At 30.6% G+C, this 18,029-nt stretch overlaps 6 protein-coding genes across 6 annotated transcripts; all 6 read right to left on the bottom strand.

Moving 5' to 3' along the window:
- LOC120576037 (adenylate isopentenyltransferase 5, chloroplastic) lies at nucleotides 1-768 on the bottom strand. Its single transcript, XM_039826998.1, has one exon. It carries the CDS (start codon nucleotides 766-768, stop codon nucleotides 1-3), a length of 768 nt encoding a protein of 255 aa, XP_039682932.1.
- Nucleotides 769-2,651: 1,883 nt separating this feature from the next.
- On the bottom strand, nucleotides 2,652-3,419 carry LOC120576036 (adenylate isopentenyltransferase 5, chloroplastic). The gene has a single exon (XM_039826997.1). It carries the CDS (start codon nucleotides 3,417-3,419, stop codon nucleotides 2,652-2,654), a length of 768 nt encoding a protein of 255 aa, XP_039682931.1.
- Nucleotides 3,420-5,301: 1,882 nt separating this feature from the next.
- Nucleotides 5,302-6,069, bottom strand: LOC120576035 (adenylate isopentenyltransferase 5, chloroplastic). Its single transcript, XM_039826996.1, has one exon. It carries the CDS (start codon nucleotides 6,067-6,069, stop codon nucleotides 5,302-5,304), a length of 768 nt encoding a protein of 255 aa, XP_039682930.1.
- A 3,861-nt stretch (nucleotides 6,070-9,930) lies between these two features.
- Nucleotides 9,931-10,869, bottom strand: LOC120576034 (adenylate isopentenyltransferase 5, chloroplastic). The gene has a single exon (XM_039826995.1). The coding sequence runs from the start codon at nucleotides 10,867-10,869 to the stop codon at nucleotides 9,931-9,933; it is 939 nt and encodes a 312-aa protein (XP_039682929.1).
- A 1,716-nt stretch (nucleotides 10,870-12,585) lies between these two features.
- On the bottom strand, nucleotides 12,586-13,524 carry LOC120576033 (adenylate isopentenyltransferase 5, chloroplastic). Its single transcript, XM_039826994.1, has one exon. It carries the CDS (start codon nucleotides 13,522-13,524, stop codon nucleotides 12,586-12,588), a length of 939 nt encoding a protein of 312 aa, XP_039682928.1.
- Nucleotides 13,525-15,409: 1,885 nt separating this feature from the next.
- LOC120576032 (adenylate isopentenyltransferase 5, chloroplastic) lies at nucleotides 15,410-16,177 on the bottom strand. Its single transcript, XM_039826993.1, has one exon. The coding sequence runs from the start codon at nucleotides 16,175-16,177 to the stop codon at nucleotides 15,410-15,412; it is 768 nt and encodes a 255-aa protein (XP_039682927.1).
- Between the last annotated feature and the right edge of the window lie 1,852 nt (nucleotides 16,178-18,029).

The following is an 18,029-nucleotide window of genomic DNA, read 5'->3' as shown; positions in this document are numbered from 1 at the left end:
CTACAGAAGGGCCTCAAAGACTTCCGTAGAATCAATCTTGTATACCATCGACCCAAGGATTTGAGCCATATTCTTGATCTTCAAGAGTTGATTTTGAACCAATATGCAAGTGTTCTGTTTGGTTTTTCTGATAGCTTCGGCCAATATCTTTTCCTTTTGAGCATCATCAATGTCATTTTTCTTTTCTATTTGAAAAAAAGAATCAAGCTCAGGAACCCCAATAGCCCTTCTAATTCCCTTTGAGTTGTCTGCCCCAGGTGCATAATATTCTCGAATCTCATCAACCATCCCTGACTCAACCATTTCATCAACTCTTTTCCCTACATATTGAAATAGAGTAGGCAAAGACACATCTACCCAAATGAAAAAACAGTCATATTTTGAAAGAAAAGCAATGGTTGGCTCTTCAACCAATTTTTTTATATAAGAATTGGACCCTCCTACAATAATAGGTAGGCGTCCATTGCCAATTATGAGATCTATGGATTCAAGCACGTTCTTGCAAAAATCGTTCATAGTAAAATCATATTCAGGATCATCGATGATGCCTAATAAGTGATGCGGAATCGAACAACGTTCAGATTCCGGCACCTTATTTGTGACAATATGAAGACCCTTATAGACTTGAATTTTGTCCGAGTTGATGATTTCAGCGGGGTAACGAGTACCCAAGTTGATGGAAAGTTTAGTTTTCCCAGTTCCTGTTGCACCCAATATAAACAAAATCTTGTTCTTCTTTTCAGCTAGGATTGAGGTAGTGAAAGCCATGAGTTTTTTTGGATTTGAAATCTGAAGAAAAAAACAACACATAAAAAAATAATAAAAATTAGTAAAACGTAAATTTAAACTAAAATCAAATGCATTATTTCTAGCTATCTTCACAGTAAGTGAGTATGTTATACCTTGAAGATGCTTGATTGAAACTCTGGTATTAGAGTTAGAGCTTGTTTGTGAATAATGTGTGAATAAACTTACAATTTTTTTTTTGTGTGATCAGAGAAGTGAACTCAACAATGCTATTTATATTGCTCTCAAGGAAACCATACAATATATTACAATATAGTGTTGGTAGTAAATGTTATTAATTAAAATAATATTCAGTCTTTCTCAAGCGATAAGATAGGAAAAACAATAAAAAAAAAAGTATTCCTTTTATTTTTGGTCAAATTGAAAAATAATTTCTATTTGGTAACTATTAAATATTAACTAATATTGCAGTTAAATTTTTTAAATAACAATATTATTTCCCTACTATAAATGTAAATATAACCTTATACATAATATTTAATAAAAATAGTAAAAAACAATCTTACAGTAAGAATTATATAATTGTCTTTAATTTAGTCAATGGTCATACAAACTTTTTTTAATTTAGTTTTTTCTAGCTATCTTTTTTTTTTAAGAAATGTTTTCTAGATATGTAACCAAAACATAATAATGTTATCTAGCTATCTTATTAGTATGGGTGTGAATTATTTCACGAAGAGAGTTGATCGAAATCATAAACTTTCTCAAAATCCACCTTAAGAATAAGACACTTCCGGTTTCTTCTTCTAGCTAAATCCACCACCTCATTCACAGTCATCACGCCATCAACCAAGTGCCTACCTTTAAGAAATATTCATTGACACTTTGAAATAACCGATTTCGTCACCTTAGACAACCTCCCGGTCAACACCTTAGCAAGGAGTTTGTACAAACTACCCCACAAGGAAATCGGCCTAAACTCCTTAAGTGACAAAGGAACCTTCACCTTAGGAATTAAAGTAATTAAATATGATAAACAATGAAATCATGTGTTTTATTATGAAATGATATTTTTTGAAGTAAAAAAATAGAAAAATAACTTTTTATTTCATGAAAACTGTCGTTAATTTATTAATTTAAAACACAAGAATACTGATACATTTTAATTTGTGAGTGTACCATTTATTGAAGCTCCCTTTACTCTTTTAAGTCTTGTTGTTTAATTTAATTAACGAAAAATTTAAGGTTATTCACTACAAGATGAAAATTTACAAATCCATTATATATTATACATAATTCTTTTAAATGATATAAGTATCTCTTCTTATCAATATATACTGAATTCTCTCTTTATTAACATTTATTAATTATGGTTCATAAAAAATGCATCTCTTAGTTTTGTTTAAAAATTCAAGTAATTTTACATTTTATTGTATATTTTGTATTATCGATTACAAAAATACAACAAAATCCTTAAAACCCAACCCACGTAAAATCTTTTTTAAAGCTAAGAAAAATATATTAAAAAAAGAATAATTATAAAAAGCTGAGGGGGCATCAACCTGACCCAGCAACCATATAATATACCCTAAAAGTGGTATTACCCACCTAAAACTTATTCCCACGGGAAAATAAGACAACAAATTTTAATTATTATTTTGAGGGAAAGATAACCAAGTTCCTCTCAGTGTCAAAACTAATTCTTATACTCCAATGAAAAAAACAAAAAAGATTTATATAATTTTTGCCCGAATGTTTGAAACACCATTGAGTGCATGTTTCCCATTTTCATTTGAATATTTTTCATATTCAAATCCAACAGGTGTCTCCTCTAGGAATCTTTTCACTATCTCTATGCTTGGCTTAACTACATTCTCTTGATGCAAATGTTTATAATCTTCTCCCTACAGAAGGGCCTCAAAGACTTCCGTAGAATCAATCTTGTATACCATCGACCCAAGGATTTGAGCCATATTCTTGATCTTCAAGAGTTGATTTTGAACCAATATGCAAGTGTTCTGTTTGGTTTTTCTGATAGCTTCGGCCAATATCTTTTCCTTTTGAGCATCATCAATGTCATTTTTCTTTTCTATTTGAAAAAAAGAATCAAGCTCAGGAACCCCAATAGCCCTTCTAATTCCCTTTGAGTTGTCTGCCCCAGGTGCATAATATTCTCGAATCTCATCAACCATCCCTGACTCAACCATTTCATCAACTCTTTTCCCTACATATTGAAATAGAGTAGGCAAAGACACATCTACCCAAATGAAAAAACAGTCATATTTTGAAAGAAAAGCAATGGTTGGCTCTTCAACCAATTTTTTTATATAAGAATTGGACCCTCCTACAATAATAGGTAGGCGTCCATTGCCAATTATGAGATCTATGGATTCAAGCACGTTCTTGCAAAAATCGTTCATAGTAAAATCATATTCAGGATCATCGATGATGCCTAATAAGTGATGCGGAATCGAACAACGTTCAGATTCCGGCACCTTATTTGTGACAATATGAAGACCCTTATAGACTTGAATTTTGTCCGAGTTGATGATTTCAGCGGGGTAACGAGTACCCAAGTTGATGGAAAGTTTAGTTTTCCCAGTTCCTGTTGCACCCAATATAAACAAAATCTTGTTCTTCTTTTCAGCTAGGATTGAGGTAGTGAAAGCCATGAGTTTTTTTGGATTTGAAATCTGAAGAAAAAAACAACACATAAAAAAATAATAAAAATTAGTAAAACGTAAATTTAAACTAAAATCAAATGCATTATTTCTAGCTATCTTCACAGTAAGTGAGTATGTTATACCTTGAAGATGCTTGATTGAAACTCTGGTATTAGAGTTAGAGCTTGTTTGTGAATAATGTGTGAATAAACTTACAATTTTTTTTTGTGTGATCAGAGAAGTGAACTCAACAATGCTATTTATATTGCTCTCAAGGAAACCATACAATATATTACAATATAGTGTTGGTAGTAAATGTTATTAATTAAAATAATATTCAGTCTTTCTCAAGCGATAAGATAGGAAAAACAATAAAAAAAAAAGTATTCCTTTTATTTTTGGTCAAATTGAAAAATAATTTCTATTTGGTAACTATTAAATATTAACTAATGTTGCAGTCAAATTTTTTTAAATAACAATATTATTTCCCTACTATAAATGTAAATATAACCTTATACATAATATTTAATAAAAATAGTAAAAAACAATCTTACAGTAAGAATTATATAATTGTCTTTAATTTGGTCAATGGTCATACAAACTTTTTTTAATTTAGTTTTTTCTAGCTATCTTTTTTTTTTAAGAAATGTTTTCTAGATATGTAACCAAAACATAATAATGTTATCTAGCTATCTTATTAGTATGGGTGCGAATTATTTCACGAAGAGAGTTGATCGAAATCATAAACTTTCTCAAAATCCACCTTAAGAATAAGACACTTCCGGTTTCTTATTCTAGCTAAATCCACCACCTCATTCACAGTCATCACGCCATCAACCAAGTGCCTACCTTTAAGAAATATTCATTGACACTTTGAAATAACCGATTTCGTCACCTTAGACAACCTCCCGGTCAACACCTTAGCAAGGAGTTTGTACAAACTACCCCACAAGGAAATCGGCCTAAACTCCTTAAGTGACAAAGGAACCTTCACCTTAGGAATTAAAGTAACTAAATATGATAAACAATGAAATCATGTGTTTTATTATGAAATGATATTTTTTGAAGTAAAAAAATAGAAAAATAACTTTTTATTTCATGAAAACTGTCGTTAATTTATTAATTTAAAACACAAGAATACTGATACATTTTAATTTGTGAGTGTACCATTTATTGAAGCTCCCTTTACTCTTTTAAGTCTTGTTGTTTAATTTAATTAACGAAAAATTTAAGGTTATTCACTACAAGATGAAAATTTACAAATCCATTATATATTATACATAATTCTTTTAAATGATATAAGTATCTCTTCTTATCAATATATACTGAATTCTCTCTTTATTAACATTTATTAATTATGGTTCATAAAAAATGCATCTCTTAGTTTTGTTTAAAAATTCAAGTAATTTTACATTTTATTGTATATTTTGTATTATCGATTACAAAAATACAACAAAATCCTTAAAACCCAACCCACGTAAAATCTTTTTTAAAGCTAAGAAAAATATATTAAAAAAAGAATAATTATAAAAAGCTGAGGGGGCATCAACCTGACCCAGCAACCATATAATATACCCTAAAAGTGGTATTACCCACCTAAAACTTATTCCCACGGGAAAATAAGACAACAAATTTTAATTATTATTTTGAGGGAAAGATAACCAAGTTCCTCTCAGTGTCAAAACTAATTCTTATACTCCAATGAAAAAAACAAAAAAGATTTATATAATTTTTGCCCGAATGTTTGAAACACCATTGAGTGCATGTTTCCCATTTTCATTTGAATATTTTCATATTCAAATCCAACAGGTGTCTCCTCTAGGAATCTTTTCACTATCTCTATGCTTGGCTTAACTACATTCTCTTGATGCAAATGTTTATAATCTTCTCCCTACAGAAGGGCCTCAAAGACTTCCGTAGAATCAATCTTGTATACCATCGACCCAAGGATTTGAGCCATATTCTTGATCTTCAAGAGTTGATTTTGAACCAATATGCAAGTGTTCTGTTTGGTTTTTCTGATAGCTTCGGCCAATATCTTTTCCTTTTGAGCATCATCAATGTCATTTTTCTTTTCTATTTGAAAAAAAGAATCAAGCTCAGGAACCCCAATAGCCCTTCTAATTCCCTTTGAGTTGTCTGCCCCAGGTGCATAATATTCTCGAATCTCATCAACCATCCCTGACTCAACCATTTCATCAACTCTTTTCCCTACATATTGAAATAGAGTAGGCAAAGACACATCTACCCAAATGAAAAAACAGTCATATTTTGAAAGAAAAGCAATGGTTGGCTCTTCAACCAATTTTTTTATATAAGAATTGGACCCTCCTACAATAATAGGTAGGCGTCCATTGCCAATTATGAGATCTATGGATTCAAGCACGTTCTTGCAAAAATCGTTCATAGTAAAATCATATTCAGGATCATCGATGATGCCTAATAAGTGATGCGGAATCGAACAACGTTCAGATTCCGGCACCTTATTTGTGACAATATGAAGACCCTTATAGACTTGAATTTTGTCCGAGTTGATGATTTCAGCGGGGTAACGAGTACCCAAGTTGATGGAAAGTTTAGTTTTCCCAGTTCCTGTTGCACCCAATATAAACAAAATCTTGTTCTTCTTTTCAGCTAGGATTGAGGTAGTGAAAGCCATGAGTTTTTTTGGATTTGAAATCTGAAGAAAAAAACAACACATAAAAAAATAATAAAAATTAGTAAAACGTAAATTTAAACTAAAATCAAATGCATTATTTCTAGCTATCTTCACAGTAAGTGAGTATGTTATACCTTGAAGATGCTTGATTGAAACTCTGGTATTAGAGTTAGAGCTTGTTTGTGAATAATGTGTGAATAAACTTACAATTTTTTTTTTGTGTGATCAGAGAAGTGAACTCAACAATGCTATTTATATTGCTCTCAAGGAAACCATACAATATATTACAATATAGTGTTGGTAGTAAATGTTATTAATTAAAATAATATTCAGTCTTTCTCAAGCGATAAGATAGGAAAAACAATAAAAAAAAAAGTATTCCTTTTATTTTTGGTCAAATTGAAAAATAATTTCTATTTGGTAACTATTAAATATTAACTAATGTTGCAGTCAAATTTTTTTAAATAACAATATTATTTCCCTACTATAAATGTAAATATAACCTTATACATAATATTTAATAAAAATAGTAAAAAACAATCTTACAGTAAGAATTATATAATTGTCTTTAATTTGGTCAATGGTCATACAAACTTTTTTTAATTTAGTTTTTTCTAGCTATCTTTTTTTTTTTAAGAAATGTTTTCTAGATATGTAACCAAAACATAATAATGTTATCTAGCTATCTTATTAGTATGGGTGTGAATTATTTCACGAAGAGAGTTGATCGAAATCATAAACTTTCTCAAAATCCACCTTAAGAATAAGACACTTCCGGTTTCTTATTCTAACTAAATCCACCACCTCATTCACAGTCATCACGCCATCAACCAAGTGCCTACCTTTAAGAAATATTCATTGACACTTTGAAATAACCGATTTCGTCACCTTAGACAACCTCCCGGTCAACACCTTAGCAAGGAGTTTGTACAAACTACCCCACAAGGAAATCGGCCTAAACTCCTTAAGTGACAAAGGAACCTTCACCTTAGGAATTAAAGTAACTAAATATGATAAACAATGAAATCATGTGTTTTATTATGAAATGATATTTTTTGAAGTAAAAAAATAGAAAAATAACTTTTTATTTCATGAAAACTGTCGTTAATTTATTAATTTAAAACACAAGAATACTGATACATTTTAATTTGTGAGTGTACCATTTATTGAAGCTCCCTTTACTCTTTTAAGTCTTGTTGTTTAATTTAATTAACGAAAAATTTAAGGTTATTCACTACAAGATGAAAATTTACAAATCCATTATATATTATACATAATTCTTTTAAATGATATAAGTATCTCTTCTTATCAATATATACTGAATTCTCTCTTTATTAACATTTATTAATTATGGTTCATAAAAAATGCATCTCTTAGTTTTGTTTAAAAATTCAAGTAATTTTACATTTTATTGTATATTTTGTATTATCGATTACAAAAATACAACAAAATCCTTAACACCCAACCCACGGAAAATCTTTTTTAAAGCTAAGAAAAATATATTAAAAAAAGAATAATTATAAAAAGCTGAGGGGGCATCTGTAACGCCCACTTTTGTTAATTGTTTATTTAATCGAGTTTAGGTGATTATATTATATTTATATAATATATGCATGATTTTGGTATGATTTGAATGATTTACGACTATATTGATGGTTTGGTTGATATCGTGATAAGTTATGAGTTTTGGAAGATTTGATAAGGATATGAGAATTATTTTATTGTTAAATAAAATAAAGATTTGAAAATAATATAAAATATTTAGTTAAGGGTTGTTTTGATATTTTAGATAGTTTTGGGGGGAGAAAGTGAGAAAAGATAAGTAATTAGGAAGAGTTATAAATAGGAGAAGACCTAATATTTTAGAAACTCATTGTACGTGAAAACTTTTGGAAAAGGGAGAAAAAGCTTAGAAGGGAGAAGAGCATAGAGAGGGCTGCGATTTCTTCATAACCAGGTAAGGGTGAGACTAATAACTCAGTATTGTTAATTGAATGTGATTCCGATGATTAGTTAACAAGAATTAGGAGTGAATTGGAGAAAACGAAAACTAGGTCAAAACCTTAGAATTGATGATCAAACGGTGATAATTGGTTTAATTGATGCAGAAAGTGTTCCTAGACCTTAGATAATGTTTAGGACGAACTTTGGAATCAAAAACAAGCTTAGAACCATGTGAAACGTCGAGTTTTTGTGAATTTAGGAAGTCTGGCCATAGCGACATTCATCGCTCGCCACGACGAGCTATGAATCTCGCCTCGCGAGTGATGAACATTCATCGCTCGCCTCGCGAACCCTGTTTCCTCGCCTCGCGAGTTGTGCAATGCAGCTCGCCATAGCGAGCGACCTTACTCGCCATAGCGAGCTTAGGCAGAGTGCATGTTAGATTTTGTGTTTCGACCTTTTTAGTTGGACCTTGAATGCCTTAGAGTGCCTGAACATACCTAGTAATGATTAGGAATGAATGTAGGGCAAGATTAGACCCAGAACAACTTTAGTTTGGGAATTGTTTGGTACTCGCCATGGCGAGCAAGGACTCTCGCCTCGCGAGCACCTCCAGCCTTGAGTGTTATGAGTGTTTGTGCGATCTGTGTCGCACGTTTTGATCAAGAGCGAACCCCCTTATGATAATAAGACCTAATGATGACGTTAAATGCAGTCTGTAAAGCTGTTTAAGATATGTTGATATTGATTGAGTATGATTAATGTAATGTACATTTATGTAAGATATGGAAGTTTAATTATGATATAATTGATGTGCTATTGATATAATGATATCATCCTGTTATGTGACTTGATTATGCTGCTGCTGTTATTTAACTAAGTGCATTGTATATATTTATATATGATGAAATGATGACGTTTAGCTCCAAATTGTTGGATGCATGTTGATATGTTGATTACGATGTTTTGTTCATAAGAGTCCATGCATAACATCTCATTGAGCTTAGTCCTCACCACGTTTATTAGGAGCTTTGTCCTCCGCACGATTATTAGGAGCTTTGTCCTCCGCACAATTAAAGTATATTAATACTTATGATGACGATTGGTACCACATGCATATAAGGAATCTAAGAGCATTGTCACATTGTCATGTCCATAATGCTATGTTGTTGTTGACGATTGAATAAGTGAATACGTGATATTAGTTTATTGAATATGTGAATACGTGATGCTTGTTATTTGAATATGCAAAGTTATCCAAGAATGATTATGATGTTAATGTTAATTATGATTCGAATTACTTTGATTAGCATTATTTTGTTATGAAATCTCACCCCTTCTGCTTGAAAATGTTGCCCTTCGTATGGGTAACTTGCAGGTGATCGTGCTTAGTGTGCAGTTGCTTTCGTGAGTTGGCCTTGCCTTCACTGTGTCGTCTAGGTCGCTCTGATACGTAATGGGATGGGGTCATATGCTATAACATGCTTCATTCTTTTACGTGAACTGCTATGACAATTTCTGTTTTGATTAACTCTTTTGAGATACTTATTTGAGGCCTGCGTGCCAAACTGACTTATGGTTTATGAACTAATATTCCGCTGCTATGTTAAGATATTATGTGGAAGTTAAATTATTATTTAACTGTTTTTGGATTACGTATTTATGTGATATCCCGTTTATGGTTTTTACTCTGATAAATGTTTAAGAAATTTGTATATTGGGAAAACGGGGTGTTACAGCATCAACCTGACCCAGCAACCATATAATATACCCTAAAAGTGGTATTACCCACCTAAAACTTATCCCCACGGGAAAATAAGACAACAAATTTTAATTATTATTTTGAGGGAAAGACAACCAAGTTCCTCTTAGTGTGAAAAATAATTCTTATACTCCAATGAACAAAACAAAAAAGATTTATATAATTTTTGCCCGAATGTTTGAAACACCATTGAGTGCATGTTTCCCATTTTCATTTGAATATTTTTCATATTCAAATCCAACAGGTGTCTCCTCTAGGAATCTTTTCACTATCTCTATGCTTGGCTTAACTACATTCTCTTGATGCAAATGTTTATAATCTTCTCCCTTCAGAAGGGCCTCAAAGACTTCCGTAGAATCAATCTTGTATACCATCAACCCAAGGATTTGAGCCATATTCTTGATCTTCAAGAGTTGATTTTGAACCAATATGCAAGTGTTCTGTTTGGTTTTTCTGATAGCTTCGGCCAATATCTTTTCCTTTTGAGCATCATCAATGTCATTTTTCTTTTCTATTTGAAAAAAAGAATCAAGCTCAGGAACCCCAATAGCCCTTCTAATTCCCTTTGAGTTGTCTGCCCCAGGTGCATAATATTCTCGAATCTCATCAACCATCCCTGACTCAACCATTTCATCAACTCTTTTCCCTACATATTGAAATAGAGTAGGCAAAGACACATCTACCCAAATGAAAAAACAGTCATATTTTGAAAGAAAAGCAATGGTTGGCTCTTCAACCAATTTTTTTATATAAGAATTGGACCCTCCTACAATAATAGGTAGGCGTCCATTGCCAATTATGAGATCTATGGATTCAAGCACGTTCTTGCAAAAATCGTTCATAGTAAAATCATATTCAGGATCATTGATGATGCCTAATAAGTGATGCGGAATCGAACAACGTTCAGATTCCGGCACCTTATTTGTGACAATATCAAGACCCTTATAGACTTGAATTTTGTCCGAGTTGATGATTTCAGCGGGGTAACGAGTACCCAAGTTGATGGAAAGTTTAGTTTTCCCAGTTCCTATTGCACCCAATATAAACAAAATCTTGTTCTTCTTTTCAGCTACGATTGAGGTAGTGAAAGCCATGAGTTTTTTTGGATTTGAAATCTGAAGAAAAAAACAACACATAAAAAAATAATAAAAATTAGTAAAACGTAAATTTAAACTAAAATCAAATGCATTATTTCTAGCTATCTTCACAGTAAGTGAGTATGTTATACCTTGAAGATGCTTGATTGAAACTCTGGTATTAGAGTTAGAGCTTGTTTGTGAATAATGTGTGAATAAACTTGCAATTTTATTTTTTGTGTGATCAGAGAAGTGAACTCAACAATGCTATTTATATTGCTCTCAAGGAAACCATACAATATATTACAATATAGTGTTGGTAGTAAATGTTATTAATTAAAATAATATTCAGTCTTTCTCAAGCGATAAGATAGGAAAAACAATAAAAAAAAAAGTATTCCTTTTATTTTTGGTCAAATTGAAAAATAATTTCTATTTGGTAACTATTAAATATTAACTAATATTGCAGTCAAATTTTTTTAAATAACAATATTATTTCCCTACTATAAATGTAAATATAACCTTATACATAATATTTAATAAAAATAGTAAAAAACAATCTTACAGTAAGAATTATATAATTGTCTTTAATTTGGTCAATGGTCATACAAACTTTTTTTAATTTAGTTTTTTCTAGCTATCTTTTTTTTTTTTAAGAAATGTTTTCTAGATATGTAACCAAAACATAATAATGTTATCTAGCTATCTTATTAGTATGGTTGTGAATTATTTCACGAAGAGAGTTGATCGAAATCATAAATTTTCTCAAAATCCACCTTAAGAATAAGACACTTCCGGTTTCTTATTCTAGCTAAATCCACCACCTCATTCACAGTCATCACGCCATCAACCAAGTGCCTACCTTTAAGAAATATTCATTGACACTTTGAAATAACCGATTTCGTCACCTTAGACAACCTCCCGGTCAACACCTTAGCAAGGAGTTTGTACAAACTACCCCACAAGGAAATCGGCCTAAACTCCTTAAGTGACAAAGGAACCTTCACCTTAGGAATTAAAGTAACTAAATATGATAAACAATGAAATCATGTGTTTTATTATGAAATGATATTTTTTGAAGTAAAAAAATAGAAAAATAACTTTTTATTTCATGAAAACTGTCGTTAATTTATTAATTTAAAACACAAGAATACTGATACATTTTAATTTGTGAGTGTACCATTTATTGAAGCTCCCTTTACTCTTTTAAGTCTTGTTGTTTAATTTAATTAACGAAAAATTTAAGGTTATTCACTACAAGATGAAAATTTACAAATCCATTATATATTATACATAATTCTTTTAAATGATATAAGTATCTCTTCTTATCAATATATACTGAATTCTCTCTTTATTAACATTTATTAATTATGGTTCATAAAAAATGCATCTCTTAGTTTTGTTTAAAAATTCAAGTAATTTTACATTTTATTGTATATTTTGTATTATCGATTACAAAAATACAACAAAATCCTTAAAACCCAACCCACATAAAATCTTTTTTAAAGCTAAGAAAAATATATTAAAAAAAGAATAATTATAAAAAGCTGAGGGGGCATCAACCTGACCCAGCAACCATATAATATAACCTAAAAGTGGTATTACCCACCTAAAACTTATTCCCACGGGAAAATAAGACAACAAATTTTAATTATTATTTTGAGGGAAAGATAACCAAGTTCCTCTCAGTGTCAAAACTAATTCTTATACTCCAATGAAAAAAACAAAAAAGATTTATATAATTTTTGCCCGAATGTTTGAAACACCATTGAGTGCATGTTTCCCATTTTCATTTGAATATTTTTCATATTCAAATCCAACAGGTGTCTCCTCTAGGAATCTTTTCACTATCTCTATGCTTGGCTTAACTACATTCTCTTGATGCAAATGTTTATAATCTTCTCCCTTCAGAAGGGCCTCAAAGACTTCCGTAGAATCAATCTTGTATACCATCGACCCAAGGATTTGAGCCATATTCTTGATCTTCAAGAGTTGATTTTGAACCAATATGCAAGTGTTCTGTTTGGTTTTTCTGATAGCTTCGGCCAATATCTTTTCCTTTTGAGCATCATCAATGTCATTTTTCTTTTCTATTTGAAAAAAAGAATCAAGCTCAGGAACCCCAATAGCCCTTCTAATTCCCTTTGAGTTGTCTGCCCCAGGTGCATAATATTCTCGAATCTCATCAACCATCCCTGACTCAACCATTTCATCAACTCTTTTCCCTACATATTGAAATAGAGTAGGCAAAGACACATCTACCCAAATGAAAAAACAGTCATATTTTGAAAGAAAAGCAATGGTTGGCTCTTCAACCAATTTTTTTATATAAGAATTGGACCCTCCTACAATAATAGGTAGGCGTCCATTGCCAATTATGAGATCTATGGATTCAAGCACGTTCTTGCAAAAATCGTTCATAGTAAAATCATATTCAGGATCATCGATGATGCCTAATAAGTGATGCGGAATCGAACAACGTTCAGATTCCGGCACCTTATTTGTGACAATATGAAGACCCTTATAGACTTGAATTTTGTCCGAGTTGATGATTTCAGCGGGGTAACGAGTACCCAAGTTGATGGAAAGTTTAGTTTTCCCAGTTCCTGTTGCACCCAATATAAACAAAATCTTGTTCTTCTTTTCAGCTAGGATTGAGGTAGTGAAAGCCATGAGTTTTTTTGGATTTGAAATCTGAAGAAAAAAACAACACATAAAAAAATAATAAAAATTAGTAAAACGTAAATTTAAACTAAAATCAAATGCATTATTTCTAGCTATCTTCACAGTAAGTGAGTATGTTATACCTTGAAGATGCTTGATTGAAACTCTGGTATTAGAGTTAGAGCTTGTTTGTGAATAATGTGTGAATAAACTTACAATTTTTTTTTTGTGTGATCAGAGAAGTGAACTCAACAATGCTATTTATATTGCTCTCAAGGAAACCATACAATATATTACAATATAGTGTTGGTAGTAAATGTTATTAATTAAAATAATATTCAGTCTTTCTCAAGCGATAAGATAGGAAAAACAATAAAAAAAAAAGTATTCCTTTTATTTTTGGTCAAATTGAAAAATAATTTCTATTTGGTAACTATTAAATATTAACTAATATTGCAGTTAAATTTTTTTAAATAACAATATTATTTCCCTACTATAAATGTAAATATAACCTTATACATAATATTTAATAAAAATAGTAAAAAACAATCTTACAGTAAGAATTATATAATTGTCTTTAATTTAGTCAATGGTCATACAAACTTTTTTTAATTTAGTTTTTTCTAGCTATCTTTTTTTTTTTAAGAAATGTTTTCTAGATAAGTAACCAAAACATAATAATGTTATCTAGCTATCTTATTAGTATGGGTGTGAATTATTTCACGAAGAGAGTTGATCGAAATCATAAACTTTCTCAAAATCCACCTTAAGAATAAGACACTTCCGGTTTCTTCTTCTAGCTAAATCCACCACCTCATTCACAGTCATCACGCCATCAACCAAGTGCCTACCTTTAAGAAATATTCATTGACACTTTGAAATAACCGATTTCGTCACCTTAGACAACCTCCCGGTCAACACCTTAGCAAGGAGTTTGTACAAACTACCCCACAAGGAAATCGGCCTAAACTCCTTAAGTGACAAAGGAACCTTCACCTTAGGAATTAAAGTAACTAAATATGATAAACAATGAAATCATGTGTTTTATTATGAAATGATATTTTTTGAAGTAAAAAAATAGAAAAATAACTTTTTATTTCATGAAAACTGTCGTTAATTTATTAATTTAAAACACAAGAATACTGATACATTTTAATTTGTGAGTGTACCATTTATTGAAGCTCCCTTTACTCTTTTAAGTCTTGTTGTTTAATTTAATTAACGAAAAATTTAAGGTTATTCACTACAAGATGAAAATTTACAAATCCATTATATATTATACATAATTCTTTTAAATGATATAAGTATCTCTTCTTATCAATATATACTGAATTCTCTCTTTATTAACATTTATTAATTATGGTTCATAAAAAATGCATCTCTTAGTTTTGTTTAAAAATTCAAGTAATTTTACATTTTATTGTATATTTTGTATTATCGATTACAAAAATACAACAAAATCCTTAAAACCCAACCCACGTAAAATCTTTTTTAAAGCTAAGAAAAATATATTAAAAAAAGAATAATTATAAAAAGCTGAGGGGGCATCAACCTGACCCAGCAACCATATAATATACCCTAAAAGTGGTATTACCCACCTAAAACTTATTCCCACGGGAAAATAAGACAACAAATTTTAATTATTATTTTGAGGGAAAGATAACCAAGTTCCTCTCAGTGTCAAAACTAATTCTTATACTCCAATGAAAAAAACAAAAAAGATTTATATAATTTTTGCCCGAATGTTTGAAACACCATTGAGTGCATGTTTCCCATTTTCATTTGAATATTTTTCATATTCAAATCCAACAGGTGTCTCCTCTAGGAATCTTTTCACTATCTCTATGCTTGGCTTAACTACATTCTCTTGATGCAAATGTTTATAATCTTCTCCCTACAGAAGGGCCTCAAAGACTTCCGTAGAATCAATCTTGTATACCATCGACCCAAGGATTTGAGCCATATTCTTGATCTTCAAGAGTTGATTTTGAACCAATATGCAAGTGTTCTGTTTGGTTTTTCTGATAGCTTCGGCCAATATCTTTTCCTTTTGAGCATCATCAATGTCATTTTTCTTTTCTATTTGAAAAAAAGAATCAAGCTCAGGAACCCCAATAGCCCTTCTAATTCCCTTTGAGTTGTCTGCCCCAGGTGCATAATATTCTCGAATCTCATCAACCATCCCTGACTCAACCATTTCATCAACTCTTTTCCCTACATATTGAAATAGAGTAGGCAAAGACACATCTACCCAAATGAAAAAACAGTCATATTTTGAAAGAAAAGCAATGGTTGGCTCTTCAACCAATTTTTTTATATAAGAATTGGACCCTCCTACAATAATAGGTAGGCGTCCATTGCCAATTATGAGATCTATGGATTCAAGCACGTTCTTGCAAAAATCGTTCATAGTAAAATCATATTCAGGATCATCGATGATGCCTAATAAGTGATGCGGAATCGAACAACGTTCAGATTCCGGCACCTTATTTGTGACAATATGAAGACCCTTATAGACTTGAATTTTGTCCGAGTTGATGATTTCAGCGGGGTAACGAGTACCCAAGTTGATGGAAAGTTTAGTTTTCCCAGTTCCTGTTGCACCCAATATAAACAAAATCTTGTTCTTCTTTTCAGCTAGGATTGAGGTAGTGAAAGCCATGAGTTTTTTTGGATTTGAAATCTGAAGAAAAAAACAACACATAAAAAAATAATAAAAATTAGTAAAACGTAAATTTAAACTAAAATCAAATGCATTATTTCTAGCTATCTTCACAGTAAGTGAGTATGTTATACCTTGAAGATGCTTGATTGAAACTCTGGTATTAGAGTTAGAGCTTGTTTGTGAATAATGTGTGAATAAACTTACAATTTTTTTTTTGTGTGATCAGAGAAGTGAACTCAACAATGCTATTTATATTGCTCTCAAGGAAACCATACAATATATTACAATATAGTGTTGGTAGTAAATGTTATTAATTAAAATAATATTCAGTCTTTCTCAAGCGATAAGATAGGAAAAACAATAAAAAAAAAAGTATTCCTTTTATTTTTGGTCAAATTGAAAAATAATTTCTATTTGGTAACTATTAAATATTAACTAATGTTGCAGTCAAATTTTTTTAAATAACAATATTATTTCCCTACTATAAATGTAAATATAACCTTATACATAATATTTAATAAAAATAGTAAAAAACAATCTTACAGTAAGAATTATATAATTGTCTTTAATTTGGTCAATGGTCATACAAACTTTTTTTAATTTAGTTTTTTCTAGCTATCTTTTTTTTTTTAAGAAATGTTTTCTAGATATGTAACCAAAACATAATAATGTTATCTAGCTATCTTATTAGTATGGGTGTGAATTATTTCACGAAGAGAGTTGATCGAAATCATAAACTTTCTCAAAATCCACCTTAAGAATAAGACACTTCCGGTTTCTTATTCTAGCTAAATCCACCACCTCATTCACAGTCATCACGCCATCAACCAAGTGCCTACCTTTAAGAAATATTCATTGACACTTTGAAATAACCGATTTCGTCACCTTAGACAACCTCCCGGTCAACACCTTAGCAAGGAGTTTGTACAAACTACCCCACAAGGAAATCGGCCTAAACTCCTTAAGTGACAAAGGAACCTTCACCTTAGGAATTAAAGTAACTAAATATGATAAACAATGAAATCATGTGTTTTATTATGAAATGATATTTTTTGAAGTAAAAAAATAGAAAAATAACTTTTTATTTCATGAAAACTGTCGTTAATTTATTAATTTAAAACACAAGAATACTGATACATTTTAATTTGTGAGTGTACCATTTATTGAAGCTCCCTTTACTCTTTTAAGTCTTGTTGTTTAATTTAATTAACGAAAAATTTAAGGTTATTCACTACAAGATGAAAATTTACAAATCCATTATATATTATACATAATTCTTTTAAATGATATAAGTATCTCTTCTTATCAATATATACTGAATTCTCTCTTTATTAACATTTATTAATTATGGTTCATAAAAAATGCATCTCTTAGTTTTGTTTAAAAATTCAAGTAATTTTACATTTTATTGTATATTTTGTATTATCGATTACAAAAATACAACAAAATCCTTAAAACCCAACCCACGTAAAATCTTTTTTAAAGCTAAGAAAAATATATTAAAAAAAGAATAATTATAAAAAGCTGATGGGGCATCAACCTGACCCAGCAACCATATAATATACCCTAAAAGTGGTATTACCCACCTAAAACTTATTCCCACGGGAAAATAAGACAACAAATTTTAATTATTATTTTGAGGGAAAGATAACCAAGTTCCTCTCAATGTCAAAACTAATTCTTATACTCCAATGAAGAAAACAAAAAAGATTTATATAATTTTTGCCCAAATGTTTGAAACACCATTGAGTGCATGTTTCCCATTTTCATTTGAATATTTTTCATATTCAAATCCAACAGGTGTCTCCTCTAGGAATCTTTTCACTATCTCTATGCTTGGCTTAACTAC

Source organism: Medicago truncatula, chromosome 6 (genome assembly GCF_003473485.1).
Source record: "Medicago truncatula cultivar Jemalong A17 chromosome 6, MtrunA17r5.0-ANR, whole genome shotgun sequence".
Lineage (NCBI taxonomy): Eukaryota > Viridiplantae > Streptophyta > Magnoliopsida > Fabales > Fabaceae > Medicago > Medicago truncatula.
Note: the sequence above shows the minus strand (reverse complement) of the source record. Positions and strands in the feature narration are given on the sequence as shown.